Raw genomic sequence first — 25,911 nt, forward strand, 5'->3', positions numbered from 1 at the left:
TGTGTGTGTGTGTGTGTGTGTGTGTGTGTGTGTGTGTGTGTGTGTGTGTGTGTGTGTGTGTGTGTGTGTGTGTGTGTGTGTGTTTGGAGGTAAGGGGTATTGTTGGAAAGCCCCAGAAGCCTGAGGGGCTGCTGTAGGAGTCGTGGTGGGAAGAAGCGCCACCAGGGACCAGCTGCAGTAATGACCAAGGAACGCTCCCCGCGCCGGATTTAACAACCATGAAATTACTATAAACCCTATCGGCAGAAAACATTTACCTGGAAAATTAACAGTGGCTTAACTTTTAAACTGACTTTGCTGTGTCTCCCCTCCAACACTAACCTACAATCCCTGTGACAAAAAAAAACCTTTCCAATTAAAATGTCAGTACTCACACTGCATGTTATATGAGGAGTGTGCTGGCCACAGAGAGGGTTACACAAAGAGAATACTTATGAGTGAACACAGAGAGGGTTACACAAAGAGAATACTTATGAGTGAACACAGAGAGGGTTACACAAAGAGAATACTTATGAGTGAACACAGAGAGGGTTACACAAAGAGAATACTTATGAGTGAACACAGAGAGGGGGTTACACAAAGAGAATACTTATGAGTGAACACAGAGAGGGTTACACAAAGAGAATACTTATGAGTGAACATAGAGAGGGTTACACAAAGAGAATACTTATGAGTGAACACAGAGAGGGTTACACAAAGAGAATACTTATGAGTGAACACAGAGAGGGTTACACAAAGAGAATACTTATGAGTGAACATAGAGAGGGTTACACAAAGAGAATACTTATGAGTGAACACAGAGAGGGGGTTACACAAAGAGAATACCTATGAGTGAACACAGAGAGGGTTACACAAAGAGAATACTTATGAGTGAACACAGAGAGGGGGTTACACAAAGAGAATACTTATGAGTGGCCACAGAGAGGGTTACACAAAGAGAATACTTATGAGTGAACACAGAGAGGGTTACACAAAGAGAATACTTATGAGTGAACACAGAGAGGGTTACACAAAGAGAATACTTATGAGTGAACACAGAGAGGGTTACACAAAGAGAATACTTATGAGTGAACATAGAGAGGGTTACACAAAGAGAATACTTATGAGTGAACACAGAGAGGAGGGAGTGGAGCAGAGGGCAGAGAGAGGAATGCTATGGCTGAACTACAAAATTAGGTACCAAAAAAAGATGGTGTGGAGTAGCCCTTTTCTGAAGTCAATGATCAAAAGCGCCCCCTTTGGCCTCATGGGTGGAATGTTATTAATATTTGTCATAATTTCATTTATTTTTTATTTTTTTAACAACGAAAATCTGGTGTTTTCTAATGTCAAACAGTTTTGTTATCATTCAGTCTGATGTGATGTATATAAAGTGAAATATTGGGATCCAAATTGAATACATTTCAACTCTATATCTGACATGGTACAGGTGTCTTCTTTTTTTAAGCCCATAACCATACTGTATTTGTGAGGTGTATACTTTTGTTTCAAAGTAGAGTTGTTTAAGACTACCAAGAATCACTCTGTGACCCTGATTTAGCCCACTGCCGTAAAAGATTAAACATTTTAGCAAGAGTAGCCTTCCCAAAAATATCTCACAAGCTTCGCTCTATTTTCCCTGCTATAATCTCACTCTTCCGTTGTCTTCACCTTGATTGGATTCTCTGTCTGTCTTTCCCATTCATAACCCTCTTTCCAGCAGAGCAGAGTCAAAGAAATCCCTTCGCATGATTTAAGAGGCTCATAGGAGTAGCTTGTGGGCCAATGGCCAAGCGCCAATAGGTGTTCAGAAAATATATCCTTATCTAGATTTTAAGCCTGCAGTCCTCTCATCATTAGCTTTATTAATCACCAGGATCAATATACAATGTATTGATACAACGTATGGCTATAGTGTATGCATACAATGTATGGCTATAATGTATGCCTATAATGTACGACTATAATTTATGTCTATGATGTAATGAATGGGTATAATGTATGGTTATATGTATGGATACAATATATGAGTATAAAGTATGGCTGTAATATATGGCTAAAATGTATGGCTGCTAAAATGTTTGGCTGCTATAATGTGTGGCTATAATGTATGACTACAATGTATGGATATAATATATGGCGATAACGTATGGATATAATGAATGGCTGTATAGATAATACATCAGTTATTCTAGACCTTCACTAGACTACCTCTGAATAATCCACGAAGGCCCTCAAATTCAAATCTGGACCTCGAAGCCACCCACTGGGCACACACTGGTTGAATCAATGTTGTTTCCACTTTATTTCAATTACATTCTGTTGAATCAATGTGGAATACACGTTGAAATGACCAGTGCTTTTCCCCCTCATTCTTCTCCTCTAATTATGGGATTTAGACCTGGGAAACTACGTAGGTGCAATTAATTATGAGGTAGAACAGAAAACCAGCAGGCTCCGGACCCCGTAGATTAGGAGTTGAATACCCCTGCACTAAGGAACAGAGAGCCTCCCAGGACAACTCAGAAATTGTGTATATCTATCTAGTCCACCAGATGGCACTGTTTCACAACCATTTCTACCCACCACCACACATTAACGTCCTACTGTCTCTTCCAGCTCTGAGATCACTAGGCACAGAGGAAGATGATAACCTCTACCCATGTAGCATTACCTTACAGTCTGTCTCTCCTTTGTCTCGCTCTGTGTTACAAATAATTACATGTTGTTACAGTAGATATACCCTGCAGACCAGAGGCCAGGGGTTGCCTACAAAGTAGTACACTACCTTAGTACACTACCTTTGACCAAACTCAGAGTCTTTATGGATAATTTGGGAGTCCCTGCAAGTGTTCTCACCTTGTACTCCTGGACCACCCCGTTCTGTTCCTCCTCTGGAGGCGGTTGCCAGGAGACCACGATGGCAGTCCCATTGTCCCCGCTCTCTGTGACGGTAACCCCACGAGGGGCTGCACTGGGAGCTGGGGACAGACAGACAGACAGACACAACAACACATGTTAATATAATACACCATCAACAGTAACACACACTGTCTGCTCTCTCCTCACTTCTACTGCTCTCATAAATGGATCCTATCCAGAAGAGAACAGAAGTAGAAATTACAGAGTCACAGTTGGACTGTCTCTATTGACTAGGGGTCTGTACTAAAATGACTATTTTTCTTTGTTCAGAGAAAGTGTTTACAAGGAAATAAAAAGAAATCACTGTTTATTCAAACAAAGAGAGAATTCTGATTGCAATGTTTACGCCTGTGTGTTCTGTGATGATTCTACCCTGATGAGTTTAATTAAAGTTAATTTATTATGACAACATACAACATAAGACTCTTAATCTCGTTCCGATAGACTGTAATGAAATCAGGCATTCCTGCTCACGGGTGTGAGGCCATCGTGTTTGAACTACGAAAACAATTAGCAACACAATTAGCAACAAAGCTTTGCTGAATACAACAAGGAAGAATGAAAACACACACCTACACACATTTTAGCTAACAGTCTTTTTTTCAGTCAGCTCCTCTCTCATTCATTCCACATAACTTTTCACAACGCTTCTCTCTTTCATATGGCCTATATGAGCTCTGGGTTGCACCCAAACCCAGAAGATTTTCATAACCACACAACCACATCCTTTTCAATAATTAACACAGCACCTAGTTGACAAATAGTATTTGGGTTCATCATCCTCTGGGTTTCACAGGACTTTTTCCAACAATACAACATCTGGCCTAACACACAGAAACACCACAGAACATAAAATCACCCTTTACTCTCTACGCCCGCTGGGAACAGCTGCTGTTCTCACACACAGTTACAAAGGTCACAGACAAACTCTGTGTGGGCACACACACATATGCACACACACACACACACACACAGACATGTCCACCCACCTTCCTCCAGAGTCTTGGCTATCTTGACCTCACTGTCTGTTCCCTGGAATTCGTTGAAGAAGGGGCGAACTTTGAACTCGTAGGTGACTCCCTTCCTGAGCTGGGGCACCACAGTACTGTCCTCCCCTGGAGTTCTCACCTCAAACACAGCCCAGTCACTCCTCTGCTGGCCCTCTGGAGAGGCACGGTACATCACCTTATAACCCTGGATGTACTGAGACTGCTGCTCCACCTAGTGGCCAGGGGAGATAATAACACACACACGGTCAGCTTGACTCCATTTAGGCACTCAGTGACTCTGCAGTGGAAAGTCTCTCAGCATCATTCTGGAACATTATCAATAGACAGTTCAGTTGTAGCTGTAGGCCAGTTTTACTAATGTGGCTGTCTCTGGCTGGCTGGCTGGCTGGCTGGCTGGCTGGCTGGCGGGTTCCGGAGTGCTAACTCATCACATGGTCCATCCATCTATCAATCCATCCCTCCGTCTCTGTGTCGGCCAGCGGAGCGGTTCCATTTGGAGCGGCAGCCATGTCTGGAAACCGCCGCGCACCATGAGGTCATAGCCCAGAGGTGCCGAGAGTCTGGTCCTGGTTACAGGAGGCTAGAACAGGGCACCCAGAACAGCCCGGCCCGTCTCCTCCTGACTTACTGGGAACTCTAGTCTAGGATCAGGGGGACAGTGCAGCCTCTCATACTGACTGACTCACACACACCAGGGGACAGGATATGCTGAGGATACAGAGAGAGCCATGATGACAGAGATCATTTCCTATAATAGAGCATTGGTAAAGGTGGATCTTGATTTAGAGAGGCTCTGTGTAGTCAGTCAGGGAGCATCTATGCATGTGCCTCTACTGTATGTGTGAACTCTACAATACAACCTACTGGTGTGAACTCTACAATACAACCTACTGGTGTGAACTCTACAATACAACCTACTGGTGTGAACTCTACAATACAACCTACTGGTGTGAACTCTACAATACAACCTACTGGTGTGAACTCTACAATACAACCTACTGGTGTGAACTCTACAATACAACCTACTGGTGTGAACTCTACAATACAACCTACTGTATGTGTGAACTCTACAATACAACCTACTGTATGTGTGAACTCTACAATACAACCTACTGGTGTGAACTCTACAATACAACCTACTGGTGTGAACTCTACAATACAACCTACTGTATGTGTGAACTCTACAATACAACCTACTGTATGTGTGAACTCTACAATACAACCTACTGGTGTGAACTCTACAATACAACCTACTGGTGTGAACTCTACAATACAACCTACTGGTGTGAACTCTACAATACAACCTACTGGTGTGAACTCTACAATACAACCTACTGGTGTGAACTCTACAATACAACCTACTGGTGTGAACTCTACAATACAACCTACTGTATGTGTGAACTCTACAATACAACCTACTGTATGTGTGAACTCTACAATACAACCTACTGGTGTGAACTCTACAATACAACCTACTGGTGTGAACTCTACAATACAACCTACTGGTGTGAACTCTACAATACAACCTACTGGTGTGAACTCTACAATACAACCTACTGGTGTGAACTCTACAATACAACCTACTGGTGTGAACTCTACAATACAACCTACTGTATGTGTGAACTCTACAATACAACCTACTGGTGTGAACTCTACAATACAACCTACTGGTGTGAACTCTACAATACAACCTACTGGTGTGAACTCTACAATACAACCTACTGGTGTGAACTCTACAATACAACCTACTGTATGTGTGAACTCTACAATACAACCTACTGTATGTGTGAACTCTACAATACAACCTACTGTATGTGTGAACTCTACAATACAACCTACTGTATGTGTGAACTCTACAATACAACCTACTGTATGTGTGAACTCTACAATACAACCTACTGGTGTGAACTCTACAATACAACCTATTGGTGTGAACTCTACAATACAACCTATTGGTGTGAACTCTACAATACAACCTACTGGTGTGAACTCTACAATACAACCTACTGGTGTGAACTCTACAATACAACCTACTGGTGTGAACTCTACAATACAACCTACTGGTGTGAACTCTACAATACAACCTACTGGTGTGAACTCTACAATACAACCTATTGGTGTGAACTAGAATGGTACTGTACAGCACTGTACTGTAGTGTATTGTACTACTGTACTGTACTGTAGTGTACTACTGTAGTGTATTGTACTACTGTACTGTACTGTAGTGTATTGTACTACTGTACTGTAGTGTATTGTATTGTACTGTAGTGTATTGTACTACTGTACTGTACTGTAGTGTATTGTACTACTGTACTGTACTGTAGTGTATTGTACTACTGTAGTGTATTGTACTACTGTACTGTAGTGTATTGTACTACTGTACTGTACTGTATTGTATTGTACTGTAGTGTATTGTACTACTGTATTGTACTGTAGTGTATTGTACTACTGTACTGTACTGTAGTGTATTGTACTACTGTACTGTATTGTACTACTGTACTGTACTGTAGTGTATTGTACTACTGTACTGTAGTGTATTGTATTGTACTGTAGTGTATTGTACTACTGTACTGTACTGTAGTGTATTGTACTGTAGTGTATTGTACTACTGTACTGTACTGTAGTGTATTGTACTACTGTACTGTACTGTAGTGTATTGTACTACTGTACTGTATTGTACTACTGTACTGTACTGTAGTGTATTGTACTACTGTACTGTACTGTATTGTATTGTACTGTAGTGTATTGTACTACTGTACTGTACTGTAGTGTATTGTACTACTGTACTGTATTGTACTACTGTACTGTACTGTAGTGTATTGTACTACTGTACTGTACTGTAGTGTATTGTACTACTGTACTGTAGTGTATTGTACTACTGTACTGTACTGTAGTGTATTGTACTACTGTACTGTAGTGTATTGTACTACTGTACTGTACTGTATTGTACTACTGTACTGTACTGTATTGTATTGTACTGTAGTGTATTGTACTACTGTACTGTACTGTATTGTACTACTGTACTGTACTGTATTGTATTGTACTGTAGTGTATTGTACTACTGTACTGTAGTGTATTGTATTGTACTGTAGTGTATTGTACTACTGTACTGTACTGTAGTGTATTGTACTACTGTACTGTATTGTACTACTGTACTGTACTGTAGTGTATTGTACTACTGTACTGTAGTGTATTGTATTGTACTGTAGTGTATTGTACTACTGTACTGTACTGTAGTGTATTGTACTACTGTACTGTATTGTACTACTGTACTGTACTGTAGTGTATTGTACTACTGTACTGTAGTGTATTGTATTGTACTGTAGTGTATTGTACTACTGTACTGTACTGTAGTGTATTGTACTACTGTACTGTACTGTAGTGTATTGTACTACTGTACTGTAGTGTATTGTACTACTGTACTGTAGTGTATTGTACTACTGTACTGTACTGTATTGTATTGTACTGTAGTGTATTGTACTACTGTACTGTACTGTAGTGTATTGTACTACTGTACTGTAGTGTATTGTACTACTGTACTGTACTGTAGTGTATTCTACTGTAGTGTATTGTACTACTGTACTGTACTGTAGTGTATTGTACTGTAGTGTATTGTACTACTGTACTGTACTGTAGTGTATTGTACTACTGTACTGTAGTGTATTGTACTACTGTACTGTACTGTAGTGTATTGTACTACTGTACTGTACTGTATTGTACTACTGTACTGTACTGTAGTGTATTGTACTGTAGTGTATTGTACTACTGTACTGTACTGTAGTGTATTGTACTACTGTACTGTAGTGTATTGTACTACTGTACTGTAGTGTATTGTACTACTGTACTGTAGTGTATTGTACTACTGTACTGTAGTGTATTGTACTACTGTACTGTACTGTAGTGTATTGTACTGTAGTGTATTGTACTACTGTACTGTACTGTAGTGTATTGTACTACTGTACTGTAGTGTATTGTACTACTGTACTGTACTGTAGTGTATTGTACTGTAGTGTATTGTACTACTGTACTGTACTGTTGTGTATTGTACTACTGTACTGTAGTGTATTGTACTACTGTACTGTACTGTAGTGTATTCTACTGTAGTGTATTGTACTACTGTACTGTAGTGTATTGTACTACTGTACTGTACTGTAGTGTATTCTACTGTAGTGTATTGTACTACTGTACTGTACTGTAGTGTATTGTACTACTGTACTGTACTGTAGTGTATTGTACTGTAGTGTATTGTACTACTGTACTGTACTGTAGTGTATTGTACTACTGTACTGTAGTGTATTGTACTACTGTACTGTACTGTAGTGTATTCTACTGTAGTGTATTGTACTACTGTACTGTACTGTAGTGTATTGTACTACTGTACTGTACTGTAGTGTATTGTACTACTGTACTGTACTGTAGTGTATTGTACTACTGTACTGTACTGTATTGTAGCCAGCAGCATACATCCCTGCATACCGCTGCTGGTTTTCTTCTGAAGCTAAGCAGGGTTGGTCCTGGTCAGTCCCTGGATGGGAGACCAGATGCTGCTAGAAGTGGTGTTGGAGGGCCAGTAGGAGGCACTCTTTCCTCTGGTCTAAAAAATATCCCAATACCGCAGGGATTGGAGACACTGCCCTATGTAGGGTGCCGTCTTTAAAGATCCCATGGCACTTATAGTAAGAGTAGGGTGTTAACCCTGATGTCCTGGCTAAATTCCCAATCTGTCCCTCATACCATCATGGCCACCTAATCATCCCCAGCTTCTAATTGGCTTATTCCTCTCCCCTGTAACTATTCCCCAGGTCGCTGCTGTAAATGAGAATGTGTTCTCAGTCAACTTACCTGGTAAAATAACAGATAAATAAAATTGTACTACTGTATTGTTGTACTGTACTATCAAACAAGGTCTCTGGGAAAGGTATCCTCCACTAAAAAAAATTATGCAGGCTCAGGTGGTCTCATTAAGCTCAGAACTGTGCAATGGAAATATCACATTTACATAAGTTTTCAGACCCTTTACTCAGTACTTCATTGAAGCACCCTTGGCAGCGATGACAGACTCGAGTCTTGTTGGGTATGACGCTGGATGTGGATCGTCCAGAAGTCTCTCCAGAGTTGTTCGATCGGGTGCAAGTCCAGGATCTGGCTGGGCCACTCAATGACATTCAGAAACGTGTCCCAAAGCCACTCCTGTGTTGTCTTGGTTGTGTGCTTAGGGTCGTTGTCCTGTTGGAGGGTGAACCTTCGCCCCAGTCTAAGGTCCTGAGTGCTCTGGAGCAGGTTTTTATCAAGGATCCCTCTGTACTTTGCTCCGCTCATCTTTCCCTCGATATTGACTAGTCTCCCAGTCCCTGCCGCTGAAAAACATCCCCACAGCAGGTTTCCTCTAGACGTCACGCTTGGAATTCAGGCAAATAAGTTCAATCTTGGTTTCATCAGGGCAGAAAATCTTGTTTCTCATGGTCTGAGAGTCTTTAGGTGCCTTTTGTCAAACTCCAAGCTGGCTGTCATGTGCCTTTAACTGAGGAGTGGCTTCCATCTGGCCACTCTACCATAAAGGCCTGATTGGTGAAGTGCTGCAGAGATGGTTGTCCTTCTGGAAGGTTCTCCCATCTCCAAAGAGGAACTCTGGAGCTCTGTCAGAGTGACCATAGGGTTCTTGGTCACCTCCCTGACCAAGGCCCTTCTCCCCCGATTGCTCAGTTTGGCCGGGCGGCCAGCTCTAGGAAGAGTCTTGGTGGTTCCAAACTACTTCCATTTAAGAATGATGGAAGCCACTGTGTTCTTGGGGAACTTCAATGCTGCAGACATTTTTTGGTACCCTTCCCCAGTTCTGTGCCTCGACACAATTTACGGACAATTCCTTCGACCTCATGGCTTGTATTTTTCTCTGACATGCCCTGTCAATTGTGGGACTTTATGTAGACAGGTGTGTGCCTTTTCCAAATTATTTCTAAACAATTGAATTTACCACAGGTGGACTCCAATCAAGTTGTAGAAACATATCAAGGATCATCATTGGAAACAGGATGCACCTGAGTTCAATTTTGAGTGTCATAGCAAAGGGTCTGAATACTTATGTAAATAAGGTATTTCTGTTTTTAATTTTCAATAAATTTGCAAAATTGTCTAAAAACCTGTTTTTGCGTCGTCATTTTGCGGTATTAGGTGTATATTGTTGAGGAACAGTGTATATTTAATCAATTTTAGAATAAGGCTGTGGAAAATGAAATGTCATGGTGTCTGAATAGTTTCTGAATGCACTGTATAAGAAGCCAGTTCATAGAATACAGTATGTCTGATGCAACTAGTGAGGAGGTGTACAGTTATACTTTCCTTCTATTCAACATAACCTGGAATAGATCGACATGGAGCCAGTGGAATCATGGTAGCCAAACAGTGTTTACTAAGATATCCACGATCTAACAGCATAGAGGTCCTAACACCTCTGCAAGCTGCCCTTTAATCTCTACCCCTCCTTTATAATCCTCTTTTCTCCCTCTCCTCCTCCCTCTCTCCTCCCACATCTGCAATCCATTTCAGCCTGAGAGCACTAGTTGGACACTTGTTTTAACAGCAGTCAAGTGTTTTCAATCTGGGAAGGCACAGGCTGGCCCGCTGCGCTGCTGGGCGGCTTATGTCAGTGGACTGTGTGTTGTGGAGTGTTGTGAATGGGCCGCTGTGGGTTGGTTTAGCTCTGACTGAAGACAGGCAGAAAGACAGGTCTTACAGCAGAAGTGCTGGCCAGTGTGACTGGCCCTGACCAGATGGATACTTAGAGAGTTTTGACAGGGTTCCAGTCGGTTCTCTGTTCTCTCTCTCTCCGCAGTGCAGTGTCTGTCCTCTACAGGACGCTAGGACATTAGCACTGCTGAGTGGGCAAACACATCGACCGTGAGCACAAAGCGCTCCAGACCTAGCCACTCTCCATGGTGACTTTGGAGCGAACAATAAAAATGATGCATTTAAGTTTTAAAATGAATGCTAAAACATACAAAATACACAATAGATATTAAAATAATACATAAACCATATAGACTACCGTTCAAAAGTTTGAGGTCACTTAGAAATGTCCTTGTTTTTGAAAGTAAAATACCTTTTCTGTCCATTAAAATAAAATAAAATAGATCAGAAATACAGTGTAGACATTGTTAATGTTGTAAATGACTATTGTAACTGGAAACGGCAGATTTTTTATGGAATATCTATATAGGCGTACAGAGGCCCATTATCAGCAACCATCACTCCTGTGTTCCAATGACACGTTGTGTTAGCTAATCCAAGTTTATTATTTTAAAAAGCTAATTGATCATTAGAAAACCCTTTTGCAATTATGTTAGAACAGCTGAAAACTGTTCTGATTAAAGAAGCAATAAAACTGGCCTTCTTTAGACTAGCTGAGTATCTGGAAAATCAGCATTTGTGGGTTCGGTTACAGGCTCAAAATAGCCAGAAATAACCTTTCAATAGCCTTTCTTCTGAAACTTGTCAGTCTATTCTTGTTCTGAGAAAGAAGGCTATTCCACGCGAGAAATTGCCAAGAAACTGAAGATCTCGTACAACGCTGTGTACTACTCCCTTCACAGAACAGGGCGAACTGGCTCTAACCAGAATAGAAAGAGAAGTGGGAGGCCCCGGTGCACAACTGAGCAAGAGGGCAAGGTCATTAGAGTTTCTAGTTTGAGAAACAGATGCCTCACAAGTCCTCAACTGGCATCTTCATTAAATAGTACCTGCAAAACACCAGTCTCAACGTCAACAGTGAAGAGGTGACTCCGGGATGCTGGCTTTTTATGCAGAGTTGCAAAGAAAGAGCCATATCTCAGACTGGCCAATAAAAATAAAAGATTAAGATGGGCAAAATAACACAGACACTGGACAGAAGAACTCTGCCTAGAAGGCCAGTTTTATTGCTTCTTTAATCAGGACTACAGTTTTCAGCTGTGCTAACATAATTGCAAAAGGGTTTTCTAATGATCAATTAGCCTTTTAAAATTATATTTTATATTTTATTTTATTTTATTATTATTTGGATTAGCTAACACAACGTGCCATTGGACACAGGAGTGATGGTTGCTGATAATGGGCCTCTGTACGCCTATGTAGATATTCCATAAAAAAAATCTGCCATTTCCAGCTACAATAGTCATTTACAACATTAACAAGGTCTACACTGTATTTCTGATCAATTTTATGTTATTTTAAAGGACAAAAAAAATTGCTTTCTTTCAAAAACAAGGACATTTCTAAGTGACCCCAAACTTCTGAACGGTAGTGTACATACATTACTTTATAAGAGTCACTCATTGGGAATGTAATCCCCAAAGTCGTGTTTTGAAGCAGAGAAAACCGCTCACCGTCCACTGCACTCTGACAGAGGAGGAGGAGAGGATGGTGGGGTTGTGAAGGTGGATGACCACCTCTCCTAACTCCCTCTGGATCTGACGGTGGTCCACTCCCTGACTGGTGGGGGGGATATCTGCACACACACACACACACACACACACACACACACACACACACACACACACACACACACACACACACACACACACACACACACACACACACACACACACACACACACACACACACACACACACACACACACACACACACACACACACACACACACACACAAACACACACACACACACACACACACACACACACACACACACACACACACAAACACACACACAAACACAAACGATAAATACATGTCCAGTATGAACAGCAGAAGGTTCAGACTGGGACAGAGTTCAGACAGGGACAAGGTCCATGCAGGGACAGGGACAAGGTCCAGACAGGGACCTACCGTAAAGCGGCCCATTTAAAGTCATTAAGAGAGAGCAGAGACCCACCTTGTGTTTTGACGGTGTCAGTGATGGGGCTTGGGTCACTCAGGCCGTAGGCGTTAGCAGCTCGGACCAGGAAGAGATAGACAGCACTGGCCTTCAGGCCCTTTAACACATACGACTCAGTCTTCACATGTTCTGCCAGGGTCTGCCAGCTGCTGCCTGACGCATGACTAGGAGAGAAGACAGAACAGGATGTTAGACATCAGGTTTAAAGTTCAAACACACACTCAGACCGTAGGCGTATGATATGTGGTAGTAGAGAAGTGACCTGGGGGCGCACATTTAATGTGTTGTGAAATCTGTTGTGAAATGTAATATAATGTTTTTAAATTGTATATAACGCCTTAATGTTGCTGGACCCCAGGAAGAGTAGCTGCTGCCTTGACAGGAACTAATGGGGATCCATAATAAACCCCAGGAATAGTAGCTGCTGCCTTGACAGGAACTAATGGGGATCTATGATAAACCCCAGGAAGAGTAGCTGCTGTCTTGACAGGAATTAATGGGGATCTATGATAAACCCCAGGAAGAGTAGCTGCTAGCTTGACAGGAACTAATGGGGATCTATGATAAACCCCAGGAAGAGTAGCTGCTGTCTTGACAGGAACTAATGGGGATCTATGATAAACCCCAGGAAGAGTAGCTGCTATCTTGACAGGAACTAATGGGGATCTATGATAAACCCCAGGAAGAGTAGCTGCTGTCTTGACAGGAACTAATGGGGATCCATAATAAACCCCAGGAAGAGTAGCTGCTATCTTGACAGGAACTAATGGGGATCTATGATAAACCCCAGGAAGAGTAGCTGCTATCTTGACAGGAACTAATGGGGATCTATGATAAACCCCAGGAAGAGTAGCTGCTATCTTGACAGGAACTAATGGGGATCCATAATAAACCCCAGGAAGAGTAGCTGCTGCCTTGACAGGAACTAATGGGGATCTATGATAAACCCCAGGAAGAGTAGCTGCTGTCTTGACAGGAACTAATGGGGATCTATGATAAACCCCAGGAAGAGTAGCTGCCGTCTTGACAGGAACTAATGGGGATCTATGATAAACCCCAGGAAGAGTAGCTGCTATCTTGACAGGAACTAATGGGGATCCATAATAAACCCCAGGAAGAGTAGCTGCTATCTTGACAGGAACTAATGGGGATTCATAATAAACCCCAGGAAGAGTAGCTGCTGTCTTGACAGGAACTAATGGGGATCTATGATAAACCCCAGGAAGAGTAGCTGCTGCATTGACAGGAACTAATGGGGATCCATAATAAACCCCAGGAAGAGTAGCTGCTGTCTTGACAGGAACTAATGGGAATCCATAATAAACCCCAGGAAGAGTAGCTGCTGCCTTGACAGAAACTAATGGGGATCCATAATAAACCCCAGGAAGAGTAGCTGCTCCCTTGGCAGGAACTAATGGGGATCCATAATAAACCCCAGGAAGAGTAGCTGCTGCCTTGACAGGAACTAATGGGGATCCATAATAAACCCCAGGAAGAGTAGCTGCTGCCTTGACAGGAACTAATGGGGATCTATGATAAACCCCAGGAAGAGTAGCTGCTGTCTTGACAGGAACTAATGGGGATCTATGATAAACCCCAGGAAGAGTAGCTGCTGTCTTGACAGGAACTAATGGGGATCAATAATAAACCCCAGGAAGAGTAGCTGCTACCTTGACAGGAACTAATGGGGATCCATAATAAACCTCAGGAAGAGTAGCTGCTGTCTTGACAGGAACTAATGGGGATCCATAATAAACCCCAGGAAGAGTAGCTGCTGTCTTGACAGGAACTAATGGGGATCCATAATAAACCCCATGTAACAGTCCTGACCTGTTTTATGTTGTTTTTATGTGTTTTGGTCAGGGCATGTGTTTTGGGTGGGCAGTCTATGTTATCTGTTTCTATGTTGTTTTTGGTTTGCCTGGTATGGCTCTTGATTAGAGGCAGGTGGTTTGCGTTTTCCTCTAATCAAGAGTCATATTTAGGTAGGGCATTCTCACTGTTTGTTTGTGGGTGATTGTCTCCTGTGATGTCTTCGTTGTGTTCGATGTTATTCACTATCGGGGCTGTTTGGCTGTTCGTACGTTTCGATGTAACGTTCCTGTTCGTGAGTTTACGTTTGTCGATGTAAGTTTATGTTCAGGTTCCGTTCGTTACGTTTTGTTATTTTGTGTAAGTTTTGAAAGTGTTTTGTTTTGTTTAGTGGCCGTCGTATTTTGTAATAAAGATGGCTTATTTCCCTGAAAAAAAAAAAAAAAAAAATTTTTGGGAGTTACTCACGGGCTTTTCGGGCTTCCGTGCAAGACGTGTCCCCTCATAATTCCGGTTTCGAGCTTGATTCTCCGGCTTCCATCCACGTCTCCTAGCTGCCTCCTTAAACCACCGCTCCTGGGCTGTGGCTGCCTCACTCTTCTCACGAGAGCAGCGATATTCTCCAGTTTGCGCCCAGGGTCCTCTACCAGACAGGATCTCCTCCCAAGTCCAAAAGTCCTTGTTGCTCCGTCGAGCATTCCCATACCGCTTGGTCACATTTTGTTGGTGGGTGATTGTCTCCTGTGTCTGTGTTATGTCTTACACCATACGGGATTGTTTCGGTTGTTAATTTCGTTTCGATGTCGTCTGTTACCTGTACGTAAGTTTATGTTTAGTTATGTAAGTTTATGTTCAGGTCTCGTCAACGTATATTTGTTATTTTGTAGTTTGAAAAGTGTTTTGTTTTGTTTCGTGTGCCATCGTAATTTATAATAAAGATGGCTTATTTCCCTGAGCCTGCGTTTTGGTCTGAAGATCCTTCTCTCCTCACCTCGTCCGAGGATGAGGAGAGCGACAGCCGTTACAGAATCACCCACCAACAAAATGTGACCAAGCGGTATGGGAATGCTCGACGGAGCAACAAGGACTTTTGGACTTGGGAGGAGATCCTGTCTGGTAGAGGACCCTGGGCGCAAACTGGAGAATATCGCTGCTCTCGTGAGAAGAGTGAGGCAGCCACAGCCCAGGAGCGGTGGTTTAAGGAGGCAGCTAGGAGACGTGGATGGAAGCCGGAGAATCAAGCTCGAAACCGGAATTATGAGGGGACACGTCTTGCACGGAAGCCCGAAAAGCCCGTGAGTAACTCCCAAAAATTTCTTGGGGGGGGGCTAAAGGGTAGTGGGCCAAGGGCAGGTAGGAGACCTGCGCCCACTTCCCAGGCTTACCGTGGAGAGCGGGAGTACGGGCAGGCGCCGTGTTACGCAGTAGAGCGCACGGTGTCTCCTGTACGAGTGCATAGCCCAGTGCGGGTTATTCCACCTCCCCGCACTGGTAGGGCTAGATTGAGTATTGAGCCAGGTGTCATGAGGCCGGCTCAACGCGTCTGGTCTCCAGTGCGTCTCCTCGGGCCGGCATACATGGCACCTGCCTTACGCATGGTTTCCCCGGTTCGCCTACATAGCCCGGTGCGGGTTATTCCACCTCCCCGCACTGGTCGGGCAACCGGGAGTATTCAACCAGGTAAGGTTGGGCAAGCTCAATGCTCAAGAGAGCCAGTACGCCTGCACGGTCCGGTATTTCCGGCGCCACCTCCCCGCCCCAGCCTAGTACCTACAGTGCCTACATTACGCACTAGGCTACCAGTGCATTTCCAGAGCCCTGTTCCTCCTCCACGCACTCTCCCTGTAGTGCGTGTATCTAGCCCGGTGCCTCCAGTTCCGGCCCCACGCACTAAGCTACCAGTGCGTCTCCAGAGCCCTGAACCCACTGTATCTTCTCCCCCTACTAATCCTGATGTGCTTGTCCTCAGCCCGGCGTCACCAGTGCCGGTACCACGCATCAGGGATAGAGTAGGCTTTGAGAATACAGTGTGCCCTGTTCCTGCTCCCCGCACTAGTAGGAAGGTGCTTATCCTTAGCCCGGTGCCTCCAGTTCCGGCACCACGCACCAGGTCTACAGTGCGCCGTATCCGGCCAGAGCCATCCGTCTCACCAGCGCCATCTGAGCCATCCGTCTCCCCAGCGCCATCTGAGCCATCCGTCTCCCCAGCGCCATCTGAGCCATCCGTCTCCCCAGCGCCATCTGAGCCATCCGTCTGCCAGGAGCCTGCAAAGCCGCCCGTCTGCCATGAGCCTGCAAAGCCGCCCGTCTGCCATGAGCCTACAGAGCCATCCGCCAGACAGGAGCCGCTAGAGCCGTCAGCCAGACAGGAGCCGCTAGAGCCGCCCGCCAGACAGGATCTGCCAGAGCCGCCAACTAGACAGGATCTGCCAGAGCCGCCAACCAGACAGGATCTGCCAGAGCCGCCAACCAGACAGGATCTGCCAGAGCCGCCAATCAGACAGGATCTGCCAGAGCCGTCAGAGAGCCATGAGCAGCCAGAGCCGTCAGAGAGCCATGAGCAGCCAGAGCCGTCAGAGAGCCATGAGCAGCCAGAGCCGTCAGAGAGCCATGAGCAGCCAGAGCCGTCAGTGAGCCATGAGCAGCCAGAGCCGTCAGTGAGCCATGAGCAGCCAGAGCCGTCAGTGAGCCATGAGCAGCCAGAGCCGTCAGAGCGCCATGAGCGTCGAGAGCCGTCAGCCTGCCATGAGCGTCGAGAGCCGTCAGCCTGCCATGAGCGTCGAGAGCCGTCAGCCTGCCATGAGCGTCGAGAGCCGTCAGCCTGCCATGAGCGTAGAGAGCCGTCAGTCTGCCATGAGCGTCGAGAGCCGTCAGCCTGCATGGACCTGCCAGAGCCGTCCAAACAGGACCTGCCAGAGTCCTTCAGCCGGGATCTGCCCCTTGTCCCGGTGCTGCCCCTTGTCCCGGTGCTGCCCCTTGTCCCGGTGTTGCCCCTTGTCCCGGTGCTGCCCCTTGTCCCGGTGCTGCCCCTTGTCCCGGTGCTGCCCCTTATTCCGGTGCTGGTCCTTATCCTGGTGCTGCCCCTTGTTCTGGTGCTGCCCCTTGTCCCGGTGCTACCCCTTGTCCCGGTGCTGCCCCTTGTCCCGGTGCTAGCTGTTTATTTAGGGGAAGGTAGTGTTAAGGTGGTCATTAGAAGGGGTAGACAGAAGAGGGGAGTGACTATGGTGGTATGGGGACAGCGTCCTGAGCCGGAACCACCACCGTGGTCAACTGCCCACCCGGACCCTCCCCTGGACTTTGTGCTTGTGCGCCCGGCGTGCGCATCTTGAGGGGGGGGTACTGTAACAGTCCTGACCTGTTTTATGTTGTTTTTATGTGTTTTGGTCAGGGCATGTGTTTTGGGTGGGCAGTCTATGTTATCTGTTTCTATGTTGTTTTTGGTTTGCCTGGTATGGCTCTTGATTAGAGGCAGGTGGTTTGCGTTTTCCTCTAATCAAGAGTCATATTTAGGTAGGGCATTCTCACTGTTTGTTTGTGGGTGATTGTCTCCTGTGATGTCTTCGTTGTGTTCGATGTTATTCACTATCGGGGCTGTTTGGCTGTTCGTACGTTTCGATGTAACGTTCCTGTTCGTGAGTTTACGTTTGTCGATGTAAGTTTATGTTCAGGTTCCGTTCGTTACGTTTTGTTATTTTGTGTAAGTTTTGAAAGTGTTTTGTTTTGTTTAGTGGCCGTCGTATTTTGTAATAAAGATGGCTTATTTCCCTGACTCCGCATTTTGGTCTGAAGATCCTTCTCTCCTCACCTCATCCGAGGATGAGGAAAGCGACAGCCGTTACACCCCAGGAAGAGTAGCTGCTGTCTTGACAGGAACTAATGGGGATCCATAATAAACCCCAGGAAGAGTAGCTGCTGTCTTGACAGGAACTAATGGGGATCCATAATAAACCCCAGGAAGAGTAGCTGCTGCCTTGACAGGAACTAATGGGGATCCATAATAAACCCCAGGAAGAGTAGCTGCTGCCTTGACAGGAACTAATGGGGATCTATGATAAACCCCAGGAAGAGTAGCTGCTGTCTTGACAGGAACTAATGGGGATGAATAATAAACCCCAGGAAGAGTAGCTGCTGTCTTGACAGGAACTAATGGGGATGAATAATAAACCCCAGGAAGAGTAGCTGCTGTCTTGACAGGAACTAATGGGGATCCATAATAAACCCCAGGAAGAGTAGCTGCTGTCTTGACAGGAACTAATGGGGATCCATAATAAACCCCAGGAAGAGTAGCTGCTGTCTTGACAGGAACTAATGGGGATCCATAATAAACCCCAGGAAGAGTAGCTGCTGTCTTGACAGGAACTAATGGGGATCCATAATAAACCCCAGGAAGAGTAGCTGCTGCCTTGACAGGAACTAATGGGGATCTATGATAAACCCCAGGAAGAGTAGCTGCTGTCTTGACAGGAACTAATGGGGATGAATAATAAACCCCAGGAAGAGTAGCTGCTGTCTTGACAGGAACTAATGGGGATGAATAATAAACCCCAGGAAGAGTAGCTGCTGCCTTGACAGGAACTAATGGGGATCCATAATAAACCTCAGGAAGAGTAGCTGCTGTCTTGACAGGAACTAATGGGGATCAATAATAAACCCCAGGAAGAGTAGCTGCTGTCTTGACAGGAACTAATGGGGATCCATAATAAACCCCAGGAAGAGTAGCTGCTGTCTTGACAGGAACTAATGGGGATCCATAATAAACCCCAGGAAGAGTAGCTGCTGTCTTGACAGGAACTAATGGGGATCCATAATAAACCCCAGGAAGAGTAGCTGCTGTCTTGACAGGAACTAATGGGGATCCATAATAAACCCCAGGAAGAGTAGCTGCTGTCTTGACAGGAACTAATGGGGATCCATAATAAACCCCAGGAAGAGTAGCTGCTGTCTTGACAGGAACTAATGGGGATCCATAATAAACCCCAGGAAGAGTAGCTGCTGTCTTGACAGGAACTAATGGGGATCCATAATAAACCCCAGGAAGAGTAGCTGCTGTCTTGACAGGAACTAATGGGGATCCATAATAAACCCCAGGAAGAGTAGCTGCTGTCTTGACAGGAACTAATGGGGATCCATAATAAACCCCAGGAAGAGTAGCTGCTGTCTTGACAGGAACTAATGGGGATCCATAATAAATACAAATACACTGTGACATCACTTTATTTATTTTGGTCACAAGTGACCTCCTATGTCCTCTGCTCTTACCTAAAGGCCTCTATGATGTAGGAGGTGGGCGTGGCTCCTGAGAAGTTGGGCTTCCAGGACAGAGTGACGGAGGTGCGGGTGACGTCAGTGACCTCAGGTTTGAAGGGGGCGCTGGGGATCAGGTTGGGGTCTGTGGGTCTGGCCGGCTGCACTGGAACACCAAACTCTGAACATGAGGAGAGAGAGGAGAGTATCATGAGACATTTTCTATAAAGCTAAATTAATACTTTATCAGTAACACCAGACTATGGAATGCATACCAAGCACATTCACACACACACACAGACTCACGCACACTCCCTGGGCGGGTGGCAAGATTGTGACATTCCTACTAAAAAAGCAATTACAGACTGAATGTATTTAATTCAATGTCATTATGGAGTGTAGCCACAGTGACAGTAGGCAGCAGCCCAGTGGCTTACCTTGAACATCCAGGTAGGCCTTCCACGAGGCCTCGCCACTGGGAGTGGAGGCGATGCATGTGTACATGCCTGTGTCACCCAGCTATAAGACAGAAAAATGAAGACAGGAAATGGAGGGGAGAGGGACTAGATTAGTGATCGCTGTCTGTCTCTGTCTGTCTGTCTGTCTGTCTGTCTGTCTGTCTGTCTGTCTGTCTGTCTGTCTGTCTGTCTGTCTGTCTGTCTGTCTGTCTGTCTGCCTGTCTGTGTGGTTCCTAGCAGCCAGCCATCAGTGCCTGGTAATCTCAGTATTACCTCTCCCTCTAGAAAGTGGGAAAAGCAGCTGGGAAGGCCAAGTGGCAGGATTGTACCAGTCAAATTGAAAGGATTTCCACAGGAACACAGACTAACTGGAGACCTCCTCTCCCCCGCCCCTCCTCTCCTCCTCCTCATCACTCCTCTCACCCTCCCCTCAGGGAAAGGAGTGCTTTACAGAACAGATATGGTGACACTCTCTAGTGTGTGAGAGGGAGAGTGTGTGTCTCAGTGTGTGTGAGAGAGGGAGAGTGTGTGTCTCAGTGTGTGTGAGAGAGGGAGAGTGTTTGTCTCAGTGTGTGTGAGAGGGAGAGTGTTTGTGTCCTGTAGATCAGCCTCCAGGTAGGGTCCATCTAAGCTCAACCTGACAGGTAAGACAAATCATCCAGCTTCTTAAAAATGCATTAATAAAGACACGGTGCATTACCTCCAAACATAAACTAAATGTTCATTCATGTAAATTGCCTTAGGTAATGTTTTGGTTGAAAACACATCACACTGTTCTCACAGTGTTGCCCATTCACCACAGCCCTGTCACCACACACAACCTGCCTGCAGTCACAACACACACGCATACACACAGCAACAGTCTAACGCGAACTCTGACCCCTTGATGCCTCCATCTGGAGAATGCATCGGCACCCCCCTGGTCTCTCCCTCAGTGTTCTGCTTCACACAGCTCCCCATCACACTCTGTTGAGTGACAGGACAATAGTGTGTGTGAATTCATTTCAAACCCCTGACAGCTGATTGACGGCTCACTGAGGAGAGGAGAGGCATGAATGGGCGCTAGGAGGGAACTGATCACATGCTTTATTTACTGATCGAGCAGCAGGAGTTATTCTGCCAGCCAGTCAGCCAGTCAGTCAGTCAGCCAGCCAGCCAGCCAGCCAGCCAGCCAGCCAGCCAGCCAGCCAGCCAGCCGCTCCGCCGTATAGATGTTATTCAGGACAGCTTTGAAAGTGATTGGGGGAATGCGTTATTAATGTCTCGGCTAATGGAAGAGCTTGATTGGAAATAAACATATGAAGGAGGTCAATTCGGAAGTTTTCAAACAGCCAACTGTTCTACAATGAGAACAGAATTCCATTCAATGATGTTCTTATTTCCATACAGTATATTAGGATAATGTGGCATATGGTTCGACAGCCAACTGCCTCAGTAAGATATTCCATGTGAGCTGGTACACTACAGTAGACCTACATGTTGCTCTGTAGATCAGACACTCCTGTAGTATAAAGGCTTCATACACAGTCCGCCTGCAGTTTGATGTATTTTCTCAGCACTAATATTCTGAACCAGAGAGATACATCAATACATTGTTTTATCTTTATGCTTTGAAAAGTTTGGAGAGAGGGTCTATCATTCCATGTGTTTATACAGTGTATTCAGTGTAGATGAGAGTTTCTTTGTGTGTGCGTGCGAGCGTGTATGTGAATGTGTGTATGTGTGTGTATGTGTGTGTGTACATGTTTGAGTGTGTTGTGTGTTACCTTGGCGTAGCGGATCTGCAGTGCGCCCGTGTCCAGCTGTTTGACCCGGGAGTCGTGAGTGGACACCAACACCCCGTCCTTCCTCCACATAATGGTGGGGGTGGGCTTACCCGTTGCTAGGCAACTCAGAACCACCGTCCCGTCCACAGAGACAGTCTGATTGGTCGGACCCTGGCGGACAACTGGAGGTGGGCGATCAGACACAACTAGAGAGAGAGAGAGAGCGAGACTTAGAAACTGTGTGGGTGAGAGGGAGAGAATATATATATCATTTGAGTGGACGATGAGAGAACAATATTGAGTGGAATTGAAGAGAATAATAAAATAAATGGAGAGACAATTATACAGTGGGATTGTAGAGAAACACATAAATTGCAGCGGAAGGTGAGAAAGTCGCAAACACAAGGTAGCTGTGTGGTAGACGGAGAGAGAGAGACAGAGAGAAATTAAAAATGGAATGAAATTCAATTTTCACAACTGGAAGCAATGTTCTAATCATTGAGCAGTGGGAGTTGACCTTAGCCAAACACATGTGGTGTAATTCAAATAAAACAGGCTAACATACAAGTTCTCTTTCTGCAGATCCAGACTCCAGTGGAGACATTAACAGCCAACCAAATCCCCCCATCCCCTCTCCACCTCCTTAAACCACACCCCCCTCATGAAACCACACCTCCAGTCTATAAAACACAGAACATGGGAGAAAACGCTTCTAAATACCTAGCACCACAGACAATGTTATTACCATGAATAATTTTCCCTCCCTTCTCCTCTGTCCCCTCTTCCCCTCGTTATCCCCCTCTCAGTGGGCGTTCACCAGTCGACACACACAGATTTAATAAAACATGCTTTGTCTCCATTTCATGTCCATTCTGTGACTGGAGAACGGTGTCCGTCATGTCCCTGCTACTGTGGATTGCTCCTGAAGCTGGTATCATTAAGGCTGTTAACTTCTTGAGAATACAGGGGGTGCTATTTTCCCATTAGCATAATTTGCTCTACAGATTAAACTGCCTCTTATTCAATTATTGCTCTTACTATATGCATATAAATAATACCATTGGAAAGAAAACAATCTCTAGTTTCTAAAACCGTTTCAATTTTGTCTCTGAGTGATACAGAAGTCATTTGACAGCACTTTCCATGACCAAGAAGAAAAAAGCAAGATGTGTATGCCAGCTTCAACGCTCTGCCTATATATGGTCGTGCCCCCTATGACCCGAAACACACCTCATTGGCCTTCCTCTGGGTGTCAAGAGGACGTCAGAGGAAAAATATCTTGTTTATCTGGGACTGACGTGAAATGAGAGCTAATTCTTTGGCGTGACCGACAACTTCCGGTTGTCTAAATCGTGCGACTTGTAGCTGCGATTGTCTTCTGTTGTGCGGCCATTATGGATGAAAACTATCTCCGTCTCGAAGTTTGTTTGATACATGTGACCAGATCATCGTAATGTATGTTTTTTCAATATAGTTTAATCAGATTATTTGAATTTTTTCGGGAGTTTTGTGGTGTTCCGTTGTCTGATTTTATTTACGTTTGAGAGATCCGTGCCACTCGACCAGTACCTGTGCTATATTGAGTGGGAAAGGAACAATTCTGAACGGAACCAACGACTCATCTTGACAAAGGACACTTTGATCAACATTCTGATGAAAGATCAGCCATAGTAAGACCCAATTTACGATGTTATATCATATCTGTTGTGCATGTGAACTGGCCGTGGGCGCCTAGCCGAATCTGCCTGGTATAGCTATGCTAATTTAGCGCTACATTTTGTTTTCGTTATAAAACATTTAATAAATCTGAAATATTGTTTGGATTCACCAGATGTTGGGCTTTCAATATCTGTACGCTGTGTATTTTTCTGAAATGTTTTAAGATGAGTAATTCGTTATATGACGTTGGTCTCTGTAATTGTTCTGGCTGGGTCAGCACTATTTCAGATTGCAGCTGCAATGTAGAACTGTGATTTATACCTGAAAAATGCACATTTTTCCCAAAAAAAACTATGCTATACCATAAATATGTTATCAGACTGTCATCTTATGAAGTTGTTTCTTGGTTAGTGGCTATATATATTTTTATTTAGTCGAATTAGTGATAGCTACTGACGCAGGAAAAAGCTGTTGGGAGTAAAAAAATCGTGTCCTTTGCTAACGTGGTTAGCTAATAGATTTACATATTGTGTCTTCCCTGTAAAACATTTAAAAATCTGAAATGGTGGCTTTATTCACAAGACCTGTATCTTTCATCTGGTGTCTTGGACTTGTGATTTAATGATATTTAGATGCTACAAGTTACTTGTGACGCTATGCTAGCTATGCTACTCAGTGGGGGGGGGGGGGGGGGGGGGTGCTACCGGATCAGGGTTGGTGACTCGTGAGAAGTTAACCAATTCTGCCAGCGCAGCTGATTTAGTCAGAAGCACAAGGTTGTTTCGTTAGTAAATCCATAGTAAACATACAGTATGTGTATCCCCTTTTATATACACATAATGTAGGACATACGTCTGTACATTTACACACACACACACACACAGTGTAGTTTCATACATGGGAGACTGGCTCTTTGCTCTGGTGCTGCTGTAATTACTAAAACATTGTCACTGTGACCTGTAATTACCAGATTTGCCTACGGAGAAGAGGAGGCCTGCTCCCTTTAATAACTGTTATTATCTCCTCCTTCTACCGTCTACCAGGCCATGCCACGCCAAAGAGAGAGGGAGAGAGAAGGAGAGAGAGAGAGAGAGAGAGAGAGAGAGAGAGGGAGAGGTATCTGGTTAGAGAGGGTGGAATCTAGGTGAGAGGTGTCTGGTTAGAGAGGGTGGAACCTAGGTGAGAGGTGTCTGGTTAGAGAGGGTTGAATCTAGGTGAGAGGTGTCTGGTTAGAGAGGGTTGAATCTAGGTGAGAGGTGTCTGGTTAGAGAGGGTTGAATCTAGGTGAGAGGTGTCTGGTTAGAGAGGCTTGAATCTAGGTGAGAGGTGTCTGGTTAGAGAGGGTTGAATCTAGGTGAGAGGTGTCTGGTTAGAGAGGTTTGAATCTAGGTGAGAGGTGTCTGGTTAGAGAGGGTTGAATCTAGGTGAGAGGTGTCTGGTTAGAGAGGGTTGAATCTAGGTGAGAGGTGTCTGGTTAGAGAGGGTTGAATCTAGGTGAGAGGTGTCTGGTTAGAGAGGGTTGAATCTAGGTGAGAGGTGTCTGGTTAGAGAGGGTTGAATCTAGGTGAGAGGTGTCTGGTTAGAGAAGGTTGAATCTAGGTGAGAGGTGTCTGGTTAGAGAGTTTGAATCTAGGTGAGAGGTGTCTGGTTAGAGAGGGTTGAATCTAGGTGAGAGGTGTCTGGTTAGAGAGGGTTGAATCTAGGTGAGAGGTGTCTGGTTAGAGAGGGTTGAATCTAGGTGAGAGGTGTCTGGTTAGAGAGGGTGGAATCTAGGTGAGAGGTGTCTGGTTAGAGAGGGTTGAATCTAGGTGAGAGGTGTCTGGTTAGAGAGGGTTGAATCTAGGTGAGAGGTGTCTGGTTAAAGAGGGTGGAATCTAGGTGAGAGGTGTCTGGTTAGAGAGGGTGGAATCTAGGTGAGAGGTGTCTGGTTAGAGAGGGTTGAATCTAGGTGAGAGGTGTCTGGTTAGAGAGGGTTGAATCTAGGTGAGAGGTGTCTGGTTAGAGAGAGTTGAATCTAGGTGAGAGGTGTCTGGTTAGAGAGGGTTGAATCTAGGTGAGAGGTGTCTGGTTAGAGAGGGTTGAATCTAGGTGAGAGGTGTCTGGTTAGAGAGGGTTGAATCTAGGTGAGAGGTGTCTGGTTAGAGAGGGTTGAATCTAGGTGAGAGGTGTCTGGTTAGAGAGGGTTGAATGTAGG

The 25,911-nt window shown here is 44.8% G+C and overlaps 1 protein-coding gene across 3 annotated transcripts in view; it reads right to left on the minus strand.

The window, feature by feature from the left end:
* The window catches only part of LOC139548284 (roundabout homolog 1-like), a 407,179-nt gene that overhangs the window by 66,550 nt on the left and 314,718 nt on the right, over positions 1 to 25,911 (minus strand). For all 3 annotated transcript variants that reach the window (XM_071357866.1, XM_071357867.1, XM_071357868.1), the window contains 7 exons: positions 22,059 to 22,264; positions 20,272 to 20,353; positions 19,850 to 20,015; positions 12,776 to 12,942; positions 12,269 to 12,390; positions 3,891 to 4,122; positions 2,839 to 2,960 (listed from right to left, as the gene is read on the minus strand). In XM_071357866.1, the coding sequence (XP_071213967.1) occupies positions 2,839 to 2,960; positions 3,891 to 4,122; positions 12,269 to 12,390; positions 12,776 to 12,942; positions 19,850 to 20,015; positions 20,272 to 20,353; positions 22,059 to 22,264 (1,097 nt within the window). The remainder of the gene's footprint in view (positions 1 to 2,838; positions 2,961 to 3,890; positions 4,123 to 12,268; positions 12,391 to 12,775; positions 12,943 to 19,849; positions 20,016 to 20,271; positions 20,354 to 22,058; positions 22,265 to 25,911) is intronic.

Source organism: Salvelinus alpinus, chromosome 21 (assembly GCF_045679555.1).
Source record: "Salvelinus alpinus chromosome 21, SLU_Salpinus.1, whole genome shotgun sequence".
Classification (NCBI taxonomy): domain Eukaryota; kingdom Metazoa; phylum Chordata; class Actinopteri; order Salmoniformes; family Salmonidae; genus Salvelinus; species Salvelinus alpinus.